The 23575-nt window shown below is 45.9% G+C and overlaps 1 protein-coding gene across 2 annotated transcripts in view; it reads left to right on the top strand.

Annotated features, from left to right (window-relative positions):
* The first annotated feature begins 4275 nt into the window (after window positions 1-4275).
* BEND4 (BEN domain containing 4) overlaps window positions 4276-23575 on the top strand; it is a 160142-nt gene continuing 140842 nt past the window's right edge. The window contains exon 1 of one of the 2 annotated variants that reach the window (XM_069744534.1): window positions 4276-4944. In XM_069744534.1, the coding sequence (XP_069600635.1) occupies window positions 4557-4944 (388 nt within the window). In that variant the 5' untranslated portion in view covers window positions 4276-4556. The remainder of the gene's footprint in view (window positions 4945-23575) is intronic. The other variant, XM_069744535.1, reaches the window with a different exon arrangement.

Here is a 23575-nt window from a genome sequence, read left to right on the forward strand (position 1 = left end):
CGTCATTACCGGGCAGCAGGTAACATCATTGCACGGTGGACCCCGGGCTGCGAATGCACCTTATTACTATCTTTCTATTATTTGGTGGGTTCCGTCAGCCCTAACATATGTTTTTAGCACAAAACATTGCATTTTCATAAGAATAACAGAAGAAATTACACCATAAAATGAGTTGTGCAATTTCTCCTGAGTACGCCGATACCCCATATGAGGGAGAAAACTACTACAATGTGACATGTTCTGCTACGGAAATTATAATTAAAAGAACAGAAAATCTTTATATAAAAAACATATTGTATTATTATGTACTATAATAATAATAGTAATAAAAAATAATTCTAATAATACAAATAATAAATGAACACATAGTGTTGTCATGTAATATAATAATAGTAAGAAGAAAAAAAAGACTACATATAATGAGCACTTACTTTGTACTACCATGTAATATAATATTATCATGTAATATAGTAATATAATGCATTCCTCTCCTGTCCTGTAACAATGATCTCAAAGAAACAGATAGAACCTGTATATATTTATCACGTGTGTTTATGTTCAAGATTAATAACTTTCACTTACCTAGTGACTGTTTTTCTCCTTGCTAAGATTTCAATATGGGCATGTGTGGCCTCCGGCGACCATTTTCCCGAAGACCACTGCATTGGAAACTATGAAGCCCCTGCACCACCGAACACCCCCTCCTACCAGCCTGGGTCCCGCAGCATTGCACCTCCAAACACACCCTCGTTCCAGCTTGGGGCGCGCAGCACTGCCCCACTCTTGCCTCCACAAAAAACATTTTTTTTCCTATTCCCCTCCCCAAAAATTTGGGGTACATGTTATAATATGGTGTTTATAATCCGCCAAATACAATACTTTGCCAGGTGAGCCTAGTTAAAGGAAAACTACTTAAGAAGGACGTTCCACATGATTAAGAAGGTTTCAAGCAACATGAGAAAGAAAAAGGATCTCTCTGCTGCCGAAAATTTTCAAATAGTGCAGTACCTTGAACAAAGAATAAAAAACATTAGATATTTCATGAAAACTTAAGCATGATCAAACTATGAAGAAATTTATGGGTGAAACAGAGCACAGATGGGTTAGAGCAGATAAAGGCATAATGAGGAAGGTTTCTGCCAAATTCATCAGATTAAGAGAGCAGCTGCTAAAATACCATTACAAAGCAGCAAACAGGTATTTGAAACTGCTGGTGGCTCTGGAGTCCTGTGAACCTCAAGGTGTAGAATCCTCATGAGACTTGCAGTTGTACATAAACCTACTATTCAACCACCCTTAAACAGTGCTCACAAGTAAACCGGCTAAAATAGCCCAAGATATACATGACATTGGTATTGTCGACCACCGTGAATAAGTGTTGCCCCAAGGGTCTCCGACCCCTTTCCTTCCCAGCATCCGAATAATGACATGAGTCTCAAGTTGGATATAATTGGCCACAGCGGCCTTTATTATAAACAAACAAAACATTTAACCGTAACATGATCTGGGAAGGGGTTCTTGAAGCTAAAAGTCTGGTGTCAACCATAGTATAAACAAGTGGACAAGAGACCAACCGTAGATTACTCTCAGCCGTTACCCCACAGGCTCGAGAGCACCAAAATACCTCGAAGGGTTACCCTTGTCCACTTCCAACTTAGGAATCTGGCCCACGGTTACCAAGATTCCCCCAAATCACCAGACACGCAACCAAAACTTATACCAACTGGAGAATCTGTATCCCGACGGACCCCCTAGGCCAATTTAGCACCAACTCCAAGGACCCCTCCCCCGCCTACAGCCACTATGACCCGAGAACAAAAAGCCAACTAAAATTATCGAATACACAACATAAAGGGCGGGTGGGCAAGACTGCTCACAGGTCCTCAGAGCGGGAAGTGACCGGCTCCTCCCCCCACTCACCCAATACCCTCTCCAGGCCAGCATTAACCCTCCCCTAAGAGCTAGACTCCACGCCCCCTTTTTCCCTGCTCCAAACCCCCTGTCATGTCGGCTTTCATGTACGCCGCCCGGGGGAGGGGGTGGGGCGGCTCGCTCCAGCCTGATCTTGAAGACTAATTCCAGCCATGGATGGTGCATATGGATGGAGTAGTGAATGGTTGGTGGATGGCCACCATGTCCCAACAAGGAGGTAAGGAGGTGGCGGAGACATGTTTTGGACTGGAATCATGGAGAGAAAGCTGGTACACCCATTTAGGGTCCCTGAAGGTGTGAAAATGACCTCACCAAAGTATATAGAGTTTCTGACTGACAAGTTTCTTCCATGGTCTAAAAAGCAGAAACGTGCCTTCAGGAGCAAAACCATCTTCGTGCATGACAATGCACCATCTCATGCTGCACAGAATACCTCGGAGTCATTGGCTGCTATGGGCATCAAAGGAGATAAACTCATGGTGTGGCCACCATCTTCCCCTGACCTCAACCCTATAGAACCTTTGGAGTATCATCAAGCAAAAGATCTGTGAGGGTGGGAGGCCGTTCACATCAAAACAGCAGCTCTGGGAAGCTATTCTGACTTCATGTAAAGAAATACAAGCAGAAACTCTCCAAAAACCCACAAGTTCAATGGATGCAAGAATTGTGAAGGTGATATCAAATAAGGGGTCTTATTTTAACTTGGCCTGTTAGCCTATGTGCACACATTGCGGATTTTCTGCGGATCTGCAGCGTTTTTTCCGTGCAGAAACGCTGCAGATCCACAATTGATTTAAAGTACAATGTAAATCAATGAGAAAAAAAAAGATGTGCACATGTTGCGGAAAATCCGCTGCGGAAACGCTGCGGTTTAAAAGAAGTAGCATGTCACTTCTTTTTTGAGAATGTACAGCGTTTTTGTACCCATTCCATTATAGAAATCCGCAGGGGTAAAAAAACGCAGCAAATCCACAAAAAAAAAACGCAGCAAAAACACACAAAAAATGCTGCGGATCTGCACAAAAAACGCAACAAATCCGCAGCTGCGTCTTCTGCCAGGAGAGGCAGAATCTGCCCCAGAAATTCCTAAGTCTAATCCGAAATGTGTGCACATAGCCTTAGGCTAGTTTCACACTAGCGTTTCCCTGATGTGCGGCGGGCTGCGGACTTCCTCTGTGAAGCCCCGCCCTCAGCCGCACCTCTGCTGCTAGCTCCGCCTACATCTGCATGTGGCCCGCATACCTATATTTAACATTAGGTACGCAGGTCATGCGGCTGTATGCGGATGGTGCCGCATGTGTCGTTTTGACGATGCGGAAAAAAAAAATGCTACATGGCTGCGTCTCTGCTGGTCGCCGCATTGTCAAAATGACGCACGCGGCACATCCGCACGACCTGCATACCTAATGTTAAATATAGGTATGCAGGCCGCATGCAGGTGAAGGCTGAGCTAGCAGCGGGGGGGGCGGCTAAGGGCGGGGCTTCACGGAGGAAGTCCGCAGCTCGCCGCACATCAGGGAAACGCTAGTGTGAAACTAGCCTTAGATGTTTTTGATGGAAAAAGCAATTAATTTCAGTAAAAGTGACCTCTTAATCCCGCAAGTTCAACAAATGACCATTTTCAGCCTATAAATGGTTGGAAACTGTTGTGCAGAATAATTCGGAACAGTGCATTGTGAATATTTCTAGTTTTAAATAAGTTTATTTAAATTTTTTAAATAAATCCTGTTATCATTGGGAGGTTTGTCCAATAAAACGCGATGTATCCTCTAATGGATGATGATCTGTACATTACACTGACTCATTCCCATCGACCATTAAGGAAAATCAGAGAATAATAGAATTTGCTGAATAATTTGGAACATGGTGTAGATAGACCAAGACTGGGGGATCACAACTCTGCATATATAATAATAATAATTACCGAACGCACTCGTGTCCTAATCGGGTATTTTCAGCGTACTTGAAAAAAAATGCTCAAGTCACCGCGGCTGATTGACAGCGGCGACACAAACAAGCTGTTGGACAGCCGCGATACATTCAGCTGCGGTGAGCGCTTAGGACACAGGCACGCGTGCTCATCACTAATATTAATAATTGTATTTCCATGTTCTGAAGGCACATTACATAGCAGGGCTATCCACACACAGATAAGTAGCACAGCAGTGATCCATAGATCTGTGTATAGGAATATTCCATGCATCACAGACAGAACTGCTCTTCTCCAGTCACTACGGTCCTTACTCACAGCTGTCCCTTTAAACCCTTAACTCTTTCCGCCTGCCCAGTGCTGTCCTGGCAGCAGCAGCAGCACCCCCTGAGATGACAGTGCTGTGCAGGGCCGGGGGGCAGGATGGGGGGTCTCAGCCCCGAGGAGCACAATGCCTCTCCATCCTCCCAGCACCTGGCTGTGAGCAGCATCCAGCAGAGCTCAGGCAGCAGCAGGACCCGCCCCTTCCCCCCATCATCATCATTAGCAAATATTACCCTAAACACTTGCTCTTTACCTCCCTTCTCCCTGCAGGCATTGGCGAGGCCGCCTGTCAATCACTCGGCACCCTGCACGGCTCAGCAGCAGCAGCTCAGCAGCCACAAGGAGCCGAGCCCGGGGAAGGAAGGCAGAGATGGAGGAGGAGATGCCTGCAGCAGAGGAGGGGCCCTGCATCCCCAAAATCTACAAGCAGAGGAGCCCCTACAGCGTCCTCAAGACCTTCTCCAACAAGAGGTCCCTGGCCAGGAGGTACGAGAGACCCACCATGGTGGAGATCCCACACCCCTACTTCCAGCAGCAGCAGCAGCAGCACCCAGCATCCCCCATCAGTGAGCAGCAGCATTACCAGCAGGCGCACAGCTCCTACCAGAACGGGCCCAGCAGAGCCGCCACCTCCTCCTCTTCCTCCTCCTCCTCCCAGTGGCAGCAGAGGGGAGGCGCCCACACCGGGCAGCACCTGGGCTCCTCCAACAGGCTGTGCCCGCAGCCCGCCAGTCAGGGCAGCCCTGAGCTCAGCGCAGGTAGGTACCGCCCATGGGGTGCCTGGTTTGGGAAGTTGGGGGGCACTTTTTGGAGGGGAGAATGACAAGATTTTTTTTCTTTTGAGATGATGTCCGTATAGTGTGGAACAACCTGAGAAGTTTGGGTGCATGTCCTCAAGAAGGAGTTTATTATTGTAGAGGGGCAGTTGGGGTGGATGAAACAATTAGGGTTGCACTTTGATATACTGGTTTGGGGATGAATGTCTTGTTATTTCTGGTGTAATATTCTTGTCCTTTTGACACTTAGGTTGGTGCTCTTCATCTGGAGAGCTGGTTGGGTGCACCCCGTGCAGAGGGTAGGGATGTACAGCTGGGGTGCACCTCTTGCTCTTGGTCAATTCAGTGCACTTTATTGGGAGGGACATCTCGGGGGCACTTTTTGTCCATCGGTAATTTGGTGCACCTAAAGACATTTGGGTGCACATCTTCTGCCCTCAGTATTGACAGATAGTTGGGGTACACATCTTTCTGGTTCCCAGTATTGACAGATAGTTGGGGCACACATCTTCCTGGTGCTCAGTATGATGAGACAGTTGGGGTGCACATATTCCTGGTGCTCAGTATGGACCTATAGTTGGGGTGCACATCTTCCTGGTGCTCAGTATGATGAGACAGTTGGGGTGCACATATTCCTGGAGCTCAGTATGGACCGATAGTTGGGGTGCACATATTCCTGGTGCTCAGTATGGACCGATAGTTGGGGTGCACATCTTCCTGAGTATGGGCAGACAGTTGGGGTGCACATATTCCTGGTGCTCAGTATGGGCAGACAGTTGGGGTGCACATCTTCTGTCCTCAGTATGGGCAGACAGTTGGGGTGCACATCTTCTGTCCTCAGTATGGGCAGACAGTTGGGGTGCACATCTTCTGTCCTCAGTATGGGCAGACATTTGGGGTGCACATATTCCTGGTGCTCAGTATGGGCAGACATTTGGGGTGCACATCTTCCTGGTGCTCAGTATGGACAGATAGTTGGGGTGCACATCTTCCTGGTGCTCAGTATGGACAGATAGTTGGGGTGCACATATTCCTGGTGCTCAGTATGGACAGATAGTTGGAGTGCACATCTTCCTGGTGCTCAGTATAGACAGATAGTTGGGGTGCACATATTCTGTCCTCAGTATGGGCAGACATTTGGGGTGCACATATTCCTGGTGCTCAGTATGGACAGATAGTTGGGGTGCACATATTCCTGGTGCTCAGTATGGACAGATAGTTGGGGTGCACATATTCCTCGTGCTCAGTATGGACCGATAGTTGGAGTGCACATATTCCTGTTGCTCAGTATGGACAGATAGTTGGGGTGCACATATTCCTGGTGCTCAGTATGGACAGATAGTTGGAGTGCACATCTTCCTGGTGCTCAGTATGGACAGATAGTTGGAGTGCACATCTTCCTGGTGCTCAGTATGGACAGATAGTTGGGGTGCACATATTCCTGGTGCTCAGTATGGACAGCTAGTTGGAGTGCACATGTTCCTGGTGCTCAGTATGGACCGATAGTTGGGGTGCACATCTTCCTGGTGCTCAGTATGATGAGACAGTTGGGGTGCACATATTCCTGGAGCTCAGTATGGACCGATAGTTGGGGTGCACATATTCCTGGTGCTCAGTATGGACCGATAGTTGGGGTGCACATCTTCCTGAGTATGGGCAGACAGTTGGGGTGCACATATTCCTGGTGCTCAGTATGGGCAGACAGTTGGGGTGCACATCTTCTGTCCTCAGTATGGGCAGACAGTTGGGGTGCACATATTCCTGGTGCTCAGTATGGACAGATAGTTGGGGTGCACATATTCCTGGTGCTCAGTATGGACCGATAGTTGGGGTGCACATATGCCTGGTGCTTAGTATGGACAGATAGTTGGAGTGCACATCTTCCTGGTGCTCAGTATGGACCGATAGTTGGGGTGCACATATTCCTGGTGCTCAGTATGGACCGATAGTTGGGGTGCACATATTCCTGGTGCTCAGTATGGACAGACAGTTGGAGTGCACATCTTCCTGGTGCTCAGTATGGACAGATAGTTGGGGTGCACATCTTCCTGGTGCTCAGTATGGACCGATAGTTGGGGTCCAGATCTTGCTGGTGCTCAGTATGGACCGATAGTTGGAGTGCACATATTCCTGGTGCTCAGTATGGACCGATAGTTGGGGTGCACATATTCCTGGTGCTCAGTATGGACCGATAGTTGGAGTGCACATATTCCTGGTGCTCAGTATGGACCGATAGTTGGGGTGCACATCTTCCTGGTGCTCAGTATGGACAGCTAGTTGGAGTGCACATATTCCTGGTGCTCAGTATGCACCGATAGTTGGAGTGTACATCTTCCTGGTGCTCAGTATGGACCGATAGTTGGGGTGCACATCTTCTGTCCTCAGTATGGACAGACAGTTGGGGTGCACATCTTCCTTCCTCAGTATGAGCAGACAGTTGGGGTGCACATCTTCCTGGTGCTCAGTATGGACCGATAGTTGGGGTGCATATCTTCCTGTTGCTCAGTATGGACCGATAGTTGGAGTGCACATCTTCCTGAGTATGGGGAGACAGCTGGAGCGCACATCTTCCTGGCGCTCGATATGGGCAGCTAGGTGGGTGCATGTATTTCTGGTGTTGACTTAATATTGTGTGCCTCATTTGGAGGGACAGTTGTGACCTTGTTCCTATTACTCACATTGTATGCCTCGTGTGGAAGGAGTTTTGGGGTTCCCTTCTTCCTGTAGCTCAGATTGTAGTTTCTCAGGGATAATTACATTCTATCTAGGATAAAATTGTTCTCCCTGTTCTTCAGGTCTTCTTCCCTTGTCCCATACCTGGATGATGTGCTATGCTGTAGTCTCCTACCTTTCCTCTATGAGTAGATCAGGTGCACTTTGGATTAAAAGTTAACTTTCCTGCAGTTTCATCACTTCTCAGTGCTGCATCGCTCCGATAACTGCTAAGTCCTCTGTAGGAAGGAGGTACCTGATCCACCTATGTAGATAACACAGAAGGAGGAATTACATCTTATGGAAGACTCTGATGACCTTGAGTTTACCCACATTCTGTGGCATTGTAACCCCAAGCTCTAGAAATAAAATCCAGGGTAGAATAAAGAAGATACGGGGATCTTGAGTCTGATAAAGGTTTCATGTCTGTAGATTATAAACCTCACGGTCAGAAAGTCCAGAACGTCTGCCCTACTGCCCTAAACATGTCACTACTTCATCTCCCATGTCTCTCCACCCGTACGTGGAGATGATGTGACTTTCCGTAAACTGCAGATATAAAGTACACAGTATAATATACTCCACACAGATAGATCCGACACTGAAAAAAAAAAATACAGCCGTGACACAGCAAATCATTATACCGTGTTGCCTGCTATTGTCACACTGCGAGGATGTCTGCATTAACCCTTGCATTGCTTGGCACCCTCAAACCCCTTTGGAAATTGAATCCTATTTGCATTTGAAACAAGTGGTTATTTTGGGGTCGAGTCGGGTTCCTTTCACGTATGAATATGATATTGTGCCGAGTTCATGCCCCTCATTTAATGATTCTCTTCCATCATCTACACATATACTGGAGTGCAGGTAATTGACCAATGGCTGCAGTGCTGAAGAATGGCGTTCCCGGATCTAATTAAAAGTCACAGCAGTAACAGAAGTGTATTTCTGTCTTCGCCATTCATTCCCTGGATTAGATTTAGCTTTTTATGCAAAAAATGAAGGCGAACAATTCAATCATCCACGTCGCCTCCTGACGGGGGCTGATGTACGACCTGGCAGAACTACTGACAAGATCCTTGAGGCTGAGATGCAGAGGTGCTTCCATTTCTATCAGATCCTGTATCTGGAGTGGTCAGACCACACGTGGTGGACAGCAGAGGACATCTCAGCCAGGTTGTGTGATGTGCCCACCGTCACTCAGGACAGTGCAGAATACTAACTCCATTGTAGATGTCGACAACTTTTACAGAACTAGCCTTCATTTTTTTCCATTGTCGATTTTCCATTGCTGATGTAAAGGGAGCCGCAAGAGTCACTTTTCCAGCCAGAAGAAAACTGGTGTATGGTTAGGGTCCTGCAGACCAAGGGGTCATTCCTATGTCACAACTGGGAGCGATTTCTGGTTCGTGTGGATACAAATATGTTCCTAGAAGCTCCTTGTAGGGGACATAGCCCTAATAAAAAATCATACCTTTAGTGTGAAAATCTTTGCTTGTTAGAAATCGTTCTTCATCACAAACACTAATGAGATGCTTGGTTCACCACGAGTGTGGCCGAGCAGTCTGGTGCACCTACCCATCTTCTAGTTTTCCTTCTATCTCCTCCCTCTTCTGACTTCTTCGAAGCCAGAGCTGTCAATCAAAGAGTCGGGGATGGAGTTAGGCTGGTTTCACATTTGCGTTTAAAAACGCAGCGTTTTAAACGCAAACGCATGTGGTGAAAAAAACGCATGTAAACGCGGTAAAACACCGCGTTTTTTAGACGCATCCGTTTTTGCATGTTTTATTACAAACACAGAGTTTTGACGCGTTTACATGCGTTTTTTCATGCGTTCATGATGAGAAGTGTGTGACAGCTTGCCAATCATCAAAATCAAGAAAACCCACTATAAACAGAAATAGCTAGGGTTAGGGTTTGGATCCCTAGTAACACTAGGGATCCTAACCCTTACCCTAACCCTAATCCTAAGGGATCTTAACCCTAACCCTAACCCTAAGGGATCCTAACCCTACCCCTAACCCTAAGGGATCCTAACCCTACCCCTAACCCTAAAGGATCCTAACCCTACCCCCAACCCTAACCCTTAGGGTTAGGATCCCAAGGGTTAGGGGTAGGGTTAGGATCCCTTAGGGTTAGGTTAGGGTTAGGATCCCTTTATCAAATTTTATGGTGTGGGGTGGCTTATCAGTGTTTTTTTTTTTTTTTTTATAAAAACGCATGCGTTTTTAACGCAACCAAACGCATGTGCTTAAAAACGCATGTGTTTACATAGACAGCAATACGTTTTTTTTTGCCGCAAAAAAACGCCGCTAAAAATTACTACATGTTGCATTTCTGCAACATAACGCATGCATACAAAAGACGCATGCGGCGGCAAAACGCATGCAAAGAAACGCATGCGTTTTTAATGTTAAGTATAGCAAAAAAACGCATGTGTTTTTTGCGCTAAAACGCAGCGGCAAAAAACGCAAATGTGAAACCAGCCATAGATGGAATATAAGTAGGTGGGAAGGTGCTCTGCACTGTCTGGCCACACAGAGGGTGCACCGAGCGCCTCGTGCGTAAATAAAGAGCCATCTCTGGCTATTGCAGCAAAATATTTGGACTTTCTTTTTAAACTATCATCCTAGGCCAATATATACAAGGCAGGAAATAAGTATTTGATACACTGCCGATTTTGCAAGTCTTCCCACCTACAAAGAATGTAGAGGTCTGTAATTTTTACGTATGTACACTTGAGATACAGAATCTAAAAATAAAATCCAGAAAATCACATTGTGTGATTTATAAATGATATAATTGCATTCTATTGCATGAAATAAGTATTTGATCTCCTACCAACCAGCAAGAATTCTGGCTCTCACAGACCTGTTAGTTTTTCTTTAAGAAGTCTCCTAATCTGCTCTCATTACTTGTATTAATTGCACCTATTTGAACTTGTTACCTGTTTACCTGTATAAAAGACACCTGTCCACAAACTCAATCACACTCCAGCCTCTCCACCATGGCCAAGACCAAAGAGCTAAGGATACCAGGGACAAAATTGTAGACCTGCACAAGGCTGGGATGGGCTACAGGACAATAGGCAAGCAGCTTGGTGAGAAGGCAACAACTGTTGGCGCAATTATTAGAAAATGGAAGAAACACAAGATGACTGTCAGTGTTCCTTGGTCTGGGGCTCCATTCAAGATCTCACCTTGTGGGGTAAGGATGATTCTGAGAATCAGCCAAGAACTACACAGGAATACCTGGTCAATGACCTAAAGAGAGCTGGTACCACAGTCTCAAACATTACCATTTGTAACACACTACGCTGTCATGGATTAAAATCCTGCAGGGCACGCAAGATACCCAGCAAAGGGGACGGGACAACTGCACCGTATTGAAGGGAGGATGGATGGGGTCATGTATCACAAGATTTTGGCCAACAACCTCTTTCCCTCAGTAAGAGCATTGATGATGGGTCGTGGTTGGGTCTTCCAGCATGACAATGATCAGAAAAACACAGCCAGGGCAACTAAGGAGTGGTCCCCTAAGAATCATTTCAACATCCTGCAGTGGCCTAGACAGTCTCCAGACCTGAACCCAATAGAAAATCTTTGGAGAGAGCTGAAACTCAATGTTGCCCAGCGACAGCCCCGAACCCTGAAAGATCTGGAGAAGATCTGTATGGAGGAGTGGGCCAAAATCCCTGCTGCAGTGTGTGCAAACTTGGTCAAGAACTACAGGAAACGTCTGACCTCTGTAATTGCAAACAAAGGTTTCTGTATCAAGTTCTGTTTTTCTATTGTATCAATTACTTATTTCATGCAATAAAATGTATATTAAATATGTCAAAATCATATAATGTGATTTTCTGCCTTTTCTACAGGTGAAGTGTACCTACGACACAAATTACAGACCTCTCCATTCTTTGTAGGTGGGAAAACGTGCAAAATCGTCCCTGTATCAAACAGTTATTTTCCCCACTGTGTGCAAACAATCAGTGAGCTTAGTAACGCTGACTGGCTCGTGCCATCAACCCGGGCCGAGCCGCTGAGTACTGTCACTATCCGAGATCAGCGGCTCTGCCCGAGTTGATGGCACGAGCCAGTCAGCGCTACTAAGCTCACTGATTGTTTGCAGTGCTGTGGACAATTAAAGAAAACTCAGCTCCACAACCCCGGGATTTCCCAGCAGATCCTGAATTAAGGCAAGCACACAAAACACCCGGCTGCAGGTTGTTTTTTTTTTTTTTAAACCCTGAGCTTTACTCGCCCTCCCCGGGTCCAGTGCTGAGCCTTCAGTTATTGTCTGCAGTGCTGCAGACAATCAGTGAGCTTAGTATTGTTGATTGGCTCATGCCATCTTGGGCAGAGCCGCTGAGTTCAGTTAGTGACTGCAGTACTGTCGACATAATGTTAGCGCTACAGAGAGCAACAGATACCGGGAAAAGCAGCAGAGACTCAGTACTGGACCGAGAGAGGGTGAAAAAAGAACCTGTTATTTTTTTCTAGACAGGACAGGGAGTTACTGTCAAAGGAAAAACACTTTATCCTCATTCGCATGTCTGTGTTGAAACATGGATGTGAAAAATTGGCACCGTTGTCATCAGTGTTTTGGATCAGTGTTTTCGATCATTGTGTCATCAGTGTTTTAGGTCAGTGTGTCATCAGTGTGCCATCAGTGTGTCATCAGTATTTTAGATCACAGTGTCATCAGTGCTTTAGATCAGTGCGTCATCGGTGGTTTAGATCAGTGTGTCATCAGTGTTTTGTCATCAGTGTTTTAAGCCGGTTTCACACGTCCTGATATTTCGGGTCCCGGAAAAAACGGTACCGGAGATATCAGTGTCCGTGTGTGTACTGCGTGCGGCACACGTGTGGCAACCATTTGTCACATCAGTACCACACGGCGGCCACTGGGAAAGTAGTGCTACTGTAAGCGTTGTTCCCCGGCGGCTGGTGCTGAACGCAGTTTTCATCCATTGTCCCCTGCTCTGCCGGCGAGCAGCGCGAGAAGGGGAGAATGAATGAATGAAAAACCTGACGTGGGGTTGTCCCCCTAGGTTTTTAAACCAACCCGGCAAAACTCACAGGTGCGGGCTGCTATTCTCAGGCTGGTAAGGGGCCATGGATATGGCCCGCAGCTGCCCAGAAAAGGCGCAGCTATTAGATGCGCCAATTCTGGAGCTTTGCCCGCTTCTTCCCACTTGCCCTGTAATGAAGGCAAGTGGGGTAATGAGGGGATAATGTCACCTTCCTATTGTAAGGTGACATTAAGTCAGCTTAGTAATGGAGAGGTGTCAGTAATACACCTCTCCATTACTAAAGGTACCGTCACACTCAGCAACTTTCCAACGATCACGACCAGCGATACGACCTGGCCGTGATTGTTGGAAAGTCCTTGTGTGGTCGCTGGAGAGCTGTCACACAGACAGCTCTCCAGCGACCAACGATGCCGCTGTCCCCGGGTAACCAGGGTAAACATCGGGTTACTAAGCGCGTGGCCGCGCTTAGTAACCCGATGTGTACCCTGGTTACCATTGTAAATGTAAAAAAAAAAAAACACATACTCACATTCCGGTGCTTGTCAAGTTCCCCGGCGTCCGCTTCCCTGCACTCCTCCTGCATCCTGTGTAAGCGCCAGCCGCTTACTAATAATGGATTACCAGAAACAATAAAGATGTCTGCTGTGTGGTGTATGATTTCATTAAAAGACTTTATTTTTACTGTGTGGTGTTTAATTAACCCTTTAACAACTATAAGACTAGTAATGGATAGGTGTCTTATTGACACCTCTCCATTACTAAGCCGGCTTAATGTCACCTTACAATAGGAAGGTGACATTAACCCCTCATTAACCCACTTGCCAAGGCAACAGGGCAAGTGGGAACAACCGGGCAAAGCTCCAGAATTGGCTCATCTAATAGATGCGCCTTTTTGGGGCAGCTGCAGGCTGCAGTTTTTAGGCTGGGGGCCATATCCTTGGCCCCTTACCTTACCAGCGTGAGAATAGCAGCCCACACCTGTGAGTTTTGCCGGGTTGGTTGTAAAATATAGGGGGGCCAAATTGGGGTTTTTCATTCATTCATTGTCCCCTGCTCGCGCTGCTTGCCAGCAGTGCAGGGGAGATTGACAGCCGCGTTCAGCAACACATGCAGGGGAACAGCGGTTAAAATAGTGCTGCTTCCCCAGTGGCCGTCTGTGCACATGGAGGACACTGTGCACTGTTCTCCGTGTGCAAGTGTATGGCACGTTTTGTGGCCCGTGTGTCCGGGTGAAAATGGACAAGTCTGCTTGTTTTGCACACGGACACATGTGCGTCAGTGTCTCCAATACGTGAGAAAACTGTCACCACACGTACCAGAGACACTGATGTGTGAAACCGGCCTTAGATCAGTGTATCATCTGTGAGTCTCCAGTGTGTCCGCTTTCACCTTCAATGTCATCAGTGTTTTTCACGGATGAAAAAATAATTAAATTACAAGACTTCGCCTATCTTTTCCATGTTAGATATGTACAGCCACAGATGGCTCACTGATGTCGTCCGTGTACTGTATGTGTTTTTCACGGACCCATAAACTTGCTTTGTTTTTCATCCATGATACTGGAAAAAATGGACAAGTCTCGGTGAGTTTCTCACGGACACACGTTCCATGTAAAAACACTTACATGTGAATAGCACCATAGATTACTGTCTATTAGGAACGTGTTGTGTCCATGAAAAAATAGGTTCGAACCCGTACGTGCAACACAGATGTGTGAGTGAGGCCTGAAGAGTGTGTGCTTCTTAATGAATTTGGCGCGTTCTTCAGCTGCCATATTTCCGCTATAGTTTACTCCACCTTTGTAGAGTAAGTTATAGCACATATGTGGTATTGCATGTGGCCTTTCCCACTCCTTCAAAAAGTAGTACAAATGAGAGAAGTGTCATTTTTGCAAAATTGCACTTTGCACAAAAATTTAAAATTTCTTTATGCCGACTTCTCTACACATAGGCAGAGTTACCATTGGTTCCTGGAGCAGACGGTGTGCGACATTGTTATTACATACTGCAATCATGGCTGGAGGGTGGGATCTTACTTTCTGGAAGTCTATAGAGACTAATGTCTGCTGAGCATAACATGAGAAGAAGCGAAGAAAGTGAGAAAAGCTGGTCCATACTGATAGGTGGGCTTAGATAAGCGTTTACACCCTGAAGACACAGGCACTCATCCTGTGTAGCTGGACTCGAGCGTTCAGAAAGGAATCAACTCTCAGGTGGATTTGCAAAGTAAGCGCACCGGCATTATCAGGGCTGGGTGATCTGTTTTATGATGTACACAGATTATGTTAAAGATCTGGTGGCAGATCCTGTTTAAATATTGTCTGAGTGTATAAAGGCACATACACTGTGTATATAAAAGTATTGGATATGTCTTCACCATTGAATTCAGGTCATAGTCATAGTTAGTAAGGCCAAAAAAAGACATTTGTCCATCCAGTTCAGCCTATATTCCATCATAATAAATGCCCAGATCTACATCTTTCTACAGAACCTAATAATTGTATGATACAATATTGTTCTGCTCCAGGAAGACATCCAGGCCTCTCTTGAACCCCTCGACTGAGTTCGCCATCACCACCTCCTCAGGCAAGCAATTCCAGATTCTCACTGCCCTAACAGTAAAGAATCCTCTTCTATGTTGGTGGAAAAACCTTCTCTCCTCCAGACGCAAAGAATGCCCCCTTGTGCCCGTCACCTTCCTTGGTATAAACAGATTCTCAGCGAGATATTTGTATTGTCCCCTTATATACTTATACATGGTTATTAGATCGCCCCTCAGTCGTCTTTTTTCTAGACTAAATAATCCTAATTTCGCTAATCTATCTGGGTATTCTAGTTTTCCCATCCCCTTTATTAATTTTGTTGCCCTCCTTTGTACTCTCTCTAGTTCCATTATATCCTTCCTGAGCATCGGTGCCCAAAACTGGACACAGTACTCCATGTGCGGTCTAACCAGGGATTTGTACAGAGGCAGTATAATGCTCTCATCATGTGTATCCAGACCTCTCTTAATGCACCCCATGATCCTGTTTGCCTTGGCAGCTGCTGCCTGGCACTGGCTGCTCCAGGTAAGTTTATCATTAACTAGGATCCCTGTTGTGAATTCTGTGGCAGAGCTCCCTCCTGTGGTCACAAGTAGTACTTCGGCTGGTTCTCTCTGTGAGCTTCCGTTGGTGGAGGAAAGTGGTACTGCGGCTTCTGAGTTTCCTTCCTCAGGTGATGTGGTGAAGTCGTTAGGTGCTGCTCTATTTAACCACCTAGTGCTTTGATCCTGGCCTCCAGTCAATGTTCTAGTATTGGACCTGTTTCCTCCTGGATCGTTCCTGTGGCCTGCTGCTCTGCATAGCTAAGTTCCTCTTTGCTATTTGTTTGCTGTTTTTTTTCTGTCCAGCTTGTCAATTTGTTTTTTTCTGCTTGCTGGAAGCTCTGGGACGCAGAGGGTGTACCTCCGTGCCGTTAGTTTGGTACGGAGGGTCTTTTTGCCCCCTTTGCGTGGTTTTTGTAGGGTTTTGTGTTGACCGCAAAGTTACCTTTCCTATCCTCGCTCTGTTCAGAAAGTTGGGCCTCACTTTGCTAAATCTATTTCATCTCTACGTTTGTCTTTTCATCTTACTCACAGTCATTATATGTGGGGGCTGCCTTTTCCTTTGGGGTATTTCTCTGAGGCAAGGTAGGCTTATTTTCTATCTTCAGGCTAGCTAGTTTCTCAGGCCGTGCCGAGTTGCATAGGGAACGTTAGGCGCAATCCACGGCTGCCTTTAGTGTAGTTGGAGAGGATTAGGGATTGCGGTCAACAGAGTTTCCACGTCTCAGAGCTCGTTTTTGTTTTTTGGGTTATTGCCAGGTCACTGTATGTGCGCTGAGCTCTATGTCCATTGTGGTACTGAATTACCTTTCATAACAGTACTGGAGGCCAAAAGTACTAATGATTCTCAATAGAGGGAAAAAAGAAGTTCTGAGACCATTTTTTTTTCTCTGCACTGTGTTTTGCCTTTTTTTTCCCCTAGACATTTGGGTGGTTCAGGACACAGGTGTAGCAATGGACATTAAAGGTCTGTCTTCATGTGTGGATCAGCTCACGGCAAGAGTACAAAGTATTCAAGACTTTGTGGTTCAGAATTCTATGTTAGAACCGAGAATTCCTATTCCTGATTTGTTTTTTGGAGATAGAACTAAATTTCTGAGTTTCAAAAATAATTGTAAACTATTTCTGGCTTTGAAACCTCGCTCCTCTGGTGACCCAGTTCAACAAGTTAGGATCGTTATTTCTTTTTTGCGTGGTGACCCTCAGGACTGGGCATTTTCTCTTGCGTCAGGAGATCCTGCATTATGTAATATCGATGCATTTTTCCTGGCGCTCGGATTGCTGTGCGATGAGCCTAGTTCTGTGGATCAGGCAGAGAAGAATTTGCTGGCTCTGTGTCAGGGTCTGGATGAAATAGAGGTATATTGTCAGAAATTTAGAAAGTGGTCCGTACTCACTCAGTGGAATGAAGGTGCGCTCGCAGCTATTTTCAGAAAAGGTCTCTCTGAAGCCCTTAAGGATGTCATGGTGGGATTTCCTATGCCTGCTGGTCTGAATGAGTCTATGTCTTTGGCCATTCAGATCGGTCGACGCTTGCGCGAGCGTAAATCTGTGCACCATTTGGCGGTATTACCTGAGCTTAAACCTGAGCCTATGCAGTGCGATAGGACTTTGACCAGAGTTGAACGGCAAGAACACAGACGTCTGAATGGGCTGTGTTTCTACTGTGGTGATTCCACTCATGCTATCTCTGATTGTCCTAAGCGCACTAAGCGGTTCGCTAGGTCTGCCACCATTGGTATGGTACAGTCAAAATTTCTTCTGTCTGTTACCTTGATCTGCTCTTTGTCATCGTATTCTGTCATGGCATTTGTGGACTCAGGCGCTGCTCTGAATTTGATGGACTTGGAGTATGCTAGGCGTTGTGGGTTTTTCTTGGAGCCCTTGCAGTGTCCTATTCTATTGAGAGGAATTGATGCTACGCCTTTGGCCAAGAATAAGCCTCAGTACTGGACCCAGCTGACCATGTGCATGGCTCCTGCACATCAGGAGGTTATTCGCTTTCTGGTGTTGCATAATCTGCATGATGTGGTCTTGTTGGGGTTGCCATGGCTACAAGTCCATAATCCAGTATTAGATTGGAAATCCATGTCTGTGTCCAGCTGGGGTTGTCAGGGGGTACATGGTGATGTCCCATTTCTGACTATTTCGTCATCCACCCCTTCTGAGGTTCCTGAGTTCTTGTCTGATTACCGGGATTTATTTGATGAGCTCAAGTTCGATACCCTACCTCCGCATAGGGATTGTGATTGTGCTATCGATTTGATTCCTGGTAGTAAATTCCCAAAAGGTCGACTGTTTAATTTATCTGTGCCTGAGCACGCCGCTATGCGGAGTTATGTGAAGGAGTCTTTGGAGAAGGGGCATATTCGCCCGTCATCGTCGCCATTAGGAGCAGGGTTCTTTTTTGTAGCCAAGAGGGATGGTTCACTGAGACCTTGTATAGATTACCGCCTTCTTAATAAGATCACGGTTAAATTTCAGTACCCCTTGCCATTGTTATCTGATTTGTTTGCTCGGATTAAGGGGGCTAGTTGGTTCACCAAGATAGATCTTCGTGGTGCGTATAATCTTGTGCGTATTAAGCGAGGCGATGAGTGGAAAACTGCATTTAATACGCCCGAGGGCCATTTTGAGTATCTAGTAATGCCATTCGGACTTGCCAATGCTCCATCAGTGTTTCAGTCCTTTATGCATGACATCTTCCGAGAGTACCTGGATAAATTCCTGATTGTGTACTTAGATGACATTTTGATCTTCTCGGATGATTGGGAGTCTCATGTGAAGCAGGTCAGAACGGTGTTTCAGGTCCTGCGTGCTAATTCTTTGTTTGTGAAGGGATCAAAGTGTCTCTTTGGTGTTTAAAAGGTTTCATTTTTGGGGTTCATCTTTTCCCCTTCTACTATCGAGATGGACCCTGTTAAGGTCCAAGCCATCGATAATTGGACTCAGCCGACATCTCTGAAAAGTCTGCAAAAGTTCCTGGGCTTTGCTAATTTTTATCGTCGCTTCATCTGCAATTTTTCTAGTATTGCTAAACCATTGACCGATTTGACCAAGAAAGGTGCTGATTTGGTCAATTGGTCTTCTGCTGCGGTGGAAGCTTTTCAAGAGTTGAAGCGTCGTTTTTCTTCTGCCCCTGTGTTGTGTCAACCAGATGTTTCGCTTCCGTTCCAGGTCGAGGTTGATGCTTCTGAGATTGGAGCAGGGGCTGTTTTGTCGCAGAGAAGTTCTGATTGCTCGGTGATGAAACCATGCGCCTTCTTTTCCAGGAAGTTTTCGCCTGCTGAGCGAAATTATGATGTGGGCAATCGAGAGTTGCTGGCCATGAAGTGGGCATTCGAGGAGTGGCGTCATTGGCTTGAAGGAGCTAAGCATCGCGTGGTGGTCTTGACTGATCATAAGAACTTGACTTATCTCGAGTCTGCCAAGCGGTTGAATCCTAGACAAGCTCGTAGGTCGTTGTTTTTTGCCCGTTTTGACTTTGTGATTTCATACCTTCCGGGCTCTAAAAATGTGAAGGCGGATGCTCTGTCTAGGAGTTTTGTGCCCGACTCTCCGGGTGTATCTGAGCCGGCGGGTATCCTCAAAGAGGGAGTAATTGTGTCTGCCATCTCCCCTGATTTGCGGCGGGTGCTGCAAAAATTTCAGGCTAATAAACCTGATCGTTGCCCAGCGGAGAAACTGTTTGTCCCTGATAGGTGGACGAATAGAGTTATCTCTGAGGTTCATTGTTCGGTGTTGGCTGGTCATCCTGGAATCTTTGGTACCAGAGAGTTAGTGGCTAGATCCTTTTGGTGGCCATCTCTGTCACGGGATGTGCGTACTTTTGTGCAGTCCTGTGGGATTTGTGCTCGGGCTAAGCCCTGCTGTTCTCGTGCCAGTGGGTTGCTTTTGCCCTTGCCGGTCCCGAAGAGGCCTTGGACACATATCTCTATGTATTTTATTTCAGATCTTCCCGTCTCTCAAAAGATGTCGGTCATTTGGGTGGTCTGTGATCGCTTCTCTAAGATGGTCCATTTGGTACCCTTGTCTAAATTGCCTTCCTCCTCTGATTTGGTGCCATTGTTTTTCCAGCATGTGGTTCGTTTACATGGCATTCCAGAGAATATCGTTTCTGACAGAGGTTCCCAGTTTGTTTCGAGGTTTTGGCGAGCCTTTTGTGGTAGGATGGGCATTGACTTGTCTTTTTCCATCCTCAGACTAATGGCCAGACCGAACGAACCAATCAGACCTTGGAAACCTATCTGAGATGCTTTGTTTCTGCTGATCAGGATGACTGGGTGTCCTTTTTGCCTTTGGCTGAGTTCGCCCTTAATAATCGGGCCAGCTCGGCTACCTTGGTTTCACCGTTTTTCTGCAACTCTGGGTTCCATCCTCGTTTCTCTTCAGGGCAGGTTGAGTCTTCAGACTGTCCTGGTGTGGATACTGTGGTGGACAGGTTGCAGCAGATTTGGACTCATGTAGTGGACAATTTGACTTTGTCCCAGGAGAAGGCTCAACGTTTCGCTAATCGCAGACGCTGTGTGGGTCCCCGACTTCGGGTTGGGGACTTGGTTTGGTTATCTTCTCGTCATATTCCTATGAAGGTTTCCTCTCCTAAGTTTAAACCTCGTTTTATTGGTCCGTATAGGATTTCTGAGGTTCTTAATCCTGTGTCTTTTCGTCTGACCCTTCCAGATTCTTTTTCCATACATAACGTATTCCATAGGTCATTGTTGCGGAGATACGTGGCACCTATGGTTCCATCTGTTGATCCTCCTGCCCCGGTTTTGGTGGAGGGGGAGTTGGAGTATATTGTGGAGAAGATTTTGGATTCTCGTGTTTCAAGGCGGAAACTCCAGTATCTGGTTAAGTGGAAGGGTTATGCTCAGGAAGATAATTCCTGGGTCTTTGCCTCTGATGTCCATGCTCCCGATCTTGTTCGTGCCTTTCATATGGCTCATCCTGGTCGTCCTGGGAGCTCTGGTGAGGGTTCGGTGACCCTTCCTCAAGGGGGGGGTACTGTTGTGAATTCTGTGGCAGAGCTCCCTCCTGTGGTCACAAGTGGTACTTCGGCTGGTTCTCTCTGTGAGCTTCCGTTGGTGGAGGAAAGTGGTACTGCGGCTTCTGAGTTTCCTTCCTCAGGTGATGTGGTGAAGTCGTTAGGTGCTGCTCTATTTAACTCCACCTAGTGCTTTGATCCTGGCCTCCAGTCAATGTTCTAGTATTGGACCTGTTTCCTCCTGGATCGTTCCTGTGGCCTGCTGCTCTGCATAGCTAAGTTCCTCTTTGCTATTTGTTTGCTGTTTATTTCTGTCCAGCTTGTCAATTTGTTTTTTTCTGCTTGCTGGAAGCTCTGGGACGCAGAGAGTGTACCTCCGTGCCGTTAGTTCGGTACGGAGGGTCTTTTTGCCCCCTTTGCGTGGTTTTTGTAGGGTTTTGTGTTGACCGCAAAGTTACCTTTCCTATCCTCGCTCTGTTCAGAAAGTTGGGCCTCACTTTGCTAAATCTATTTCATCTCTACGTTTGTCTTTTCATCTTAACTCACAGTCATTATATGTGGGGGCTGCCTTTTCCTTTGGGGTATTTCTCTGAGGCAAGGTAGGCTTATTTTCTGTCTTCAGGCTAGCTAGTTTCTCAGGCCGTGCCGAGTTGCATAGGGAGCGTTAGGCGCAATCCACGGCTGCCTTTAGTGTGGTTGGAGAGGATTAGGGATTGCAGTCAACAGAGTTCCCACGTCTCAGAGCTCGTTTTTGTTTTTTGGGTTATTGCCAGGTCACTGTATGTGCGCTGACCTCTATGTCCATTGTGGTACTGAATTACCTTTCATAACAGATCCCCAAGTCCTTCTCCCTGTCAGATTTACCCAGTGGTTTCCCGTTCAGTGTGTAATGGTGATATTGATTCCTTCTTCCCATGTGTATAACCTTACATTTATCATTGTTAAACCTCATCTGCCACCTTTCAGCCCAAGTTTCCAATTTATCCAGATCCATCTGTAGCAGAATACTATCTTCTCTTGTATTAACTGCTTTACATAGTTTTGTATCATCTGCAAATATCGATATTTTACTGCGTAAACCTTCTACCAGATCATTAATGAATATGTTGAAGAGAACAGGTCCCAATACCGACCCCTGCGGTACCCCACTGGTCACAGCGGCCCAGTTAGAGACTATACCATTTATAACCACCCTCTGCTTTCTATCTGCTTTCTATCACTAAGCCAGTTACTAACCCATTTACACACATTTTCCCCCAGACCAAGCATTCTCATTTTGTGTACCAACCTCTTGTGCGGCACGGTATCAGACGCTTTGGAAAAATCGAGATATACCACGTCCAATGACTCACCGTGGTCCAGCCTATAGCTTATCTCTTCATAAAAACTGATTAGATTGGTTTGACAGGAGCGATTTCTCATAAACCCATGCTGATATGGAGTTAAACAGTTATTCTCATTGAGATAATCCAGAATAACATCCCTCAGAAACCCTTCAAATATTTTACCAACAATAGAGGTTAGACTTACTGGCCTATAATTTCCAGGTTCACTTTTAGAGCCCTTTTTGAATATTGGCACCACATTTGCTATGCGCCAGACCCCGTCGCTATAGAGTCCCTAAAAATAAGAAATAATGGTTTATCTATTACATTACTTAGTTTTCTTAGTACTCGTGGGTGTATGCCATCCGAACCCGGAGATTTATCTATTTTAATCTTATTTAGCCGGTTTCGCACCTCTTCTTGGGTTAGATTGGTGACCTTTAATATAGGGTTTTCATTGTTTCTTGGGATTTCACCTAGCATTTCATTTTCCACCGTGAATACCGTGGAGAAGAAGGTGTTTAATATGTTAGCTTTTTCCTCGTCATCTACAACCATTCTTTCCTCACTATTTTTTAAGGGGCCTACATTTTCAGTTTTTATTCTTTTACTATTGATATAGTTGAAGAACAGTTTGGGATTAGTTTTACTCTTCTTAGCAATAGCAATGTGCTTCTCTGTTTCCTTTTTGGCAGCTTTAATTAGTTTTTTAGATAAAGTATTTTTCTCTCTATAGTTTTTTAGAGCGTCAATGGTGCCATCCTGCTTTAGTAGTGCAAATGCTTTCTTTTTACTGTTAATTGCCTGTCTTACTTCTTTGTTTAGCCACATTGGGTTTTTCCTATTTCTAGTCCTTTTATTCCCACAAGGTATAAACCGCTTACAGTGCCTATTTAGGATGTTCTTAAGCATTTTCTATTTATTATCTGTATTCTTATTTCTAAGGATATTGTCCCAGTCTACCAGATTAAGGGCATCTCTAAGCTGGTCAAACTTTGCCTTCCTAAAGTTCAGTGTTTTTGCGACTCCCTGACAAGTCCCCCCAGTGAAAGACAGGTGAAACTGTACAATATTGTGGTCGCTATTTCCTACCACCTGCAGATTTGTTATTCTGTCGGATGTTTTATTCAGTCCCATACAGGTGTATAACATCCAGCCTCTCACCCCCTATATAAAACATCAGACCCCTCACCCCTGGTGTATAACATCCAGCCCTTCAGCCCCGGTGTAAAACATTAGACCCCTCACCCATGGTGTAAAACATCCAGCCCCTCACCTTTGGTGTAAAACATCCGGCCCCTCACCTACGGTGTAAAACATCCGGCCCCTCACCCCCGGTGTAAAACATCAGACCTCTTACCACTGTTGTAAAACATCAGACCCCTCACATCTCGGTGTATAACATCCGACCCTCACTCCGGTGTATAATATCAGGCACCTCACCCCTCGGTGTATAACATCCGGACCCTCACCCCC

This window comes from Ranitomeya imitator, chromosome 1, assembly GCF_032444005.1.
Source record: "Ranitomeya imitator isolate aRanImi1 chromosome 1, aRanImi1.pri, whole genome shotgun sequence".
Taxonomy (NCBI): domain Eukaryota; kingdom Metazoa; phylum Chordata; class Amphibia; order Anura; family Dendrobatidae; genus Ranitomeya; species Ranitomeya imitator.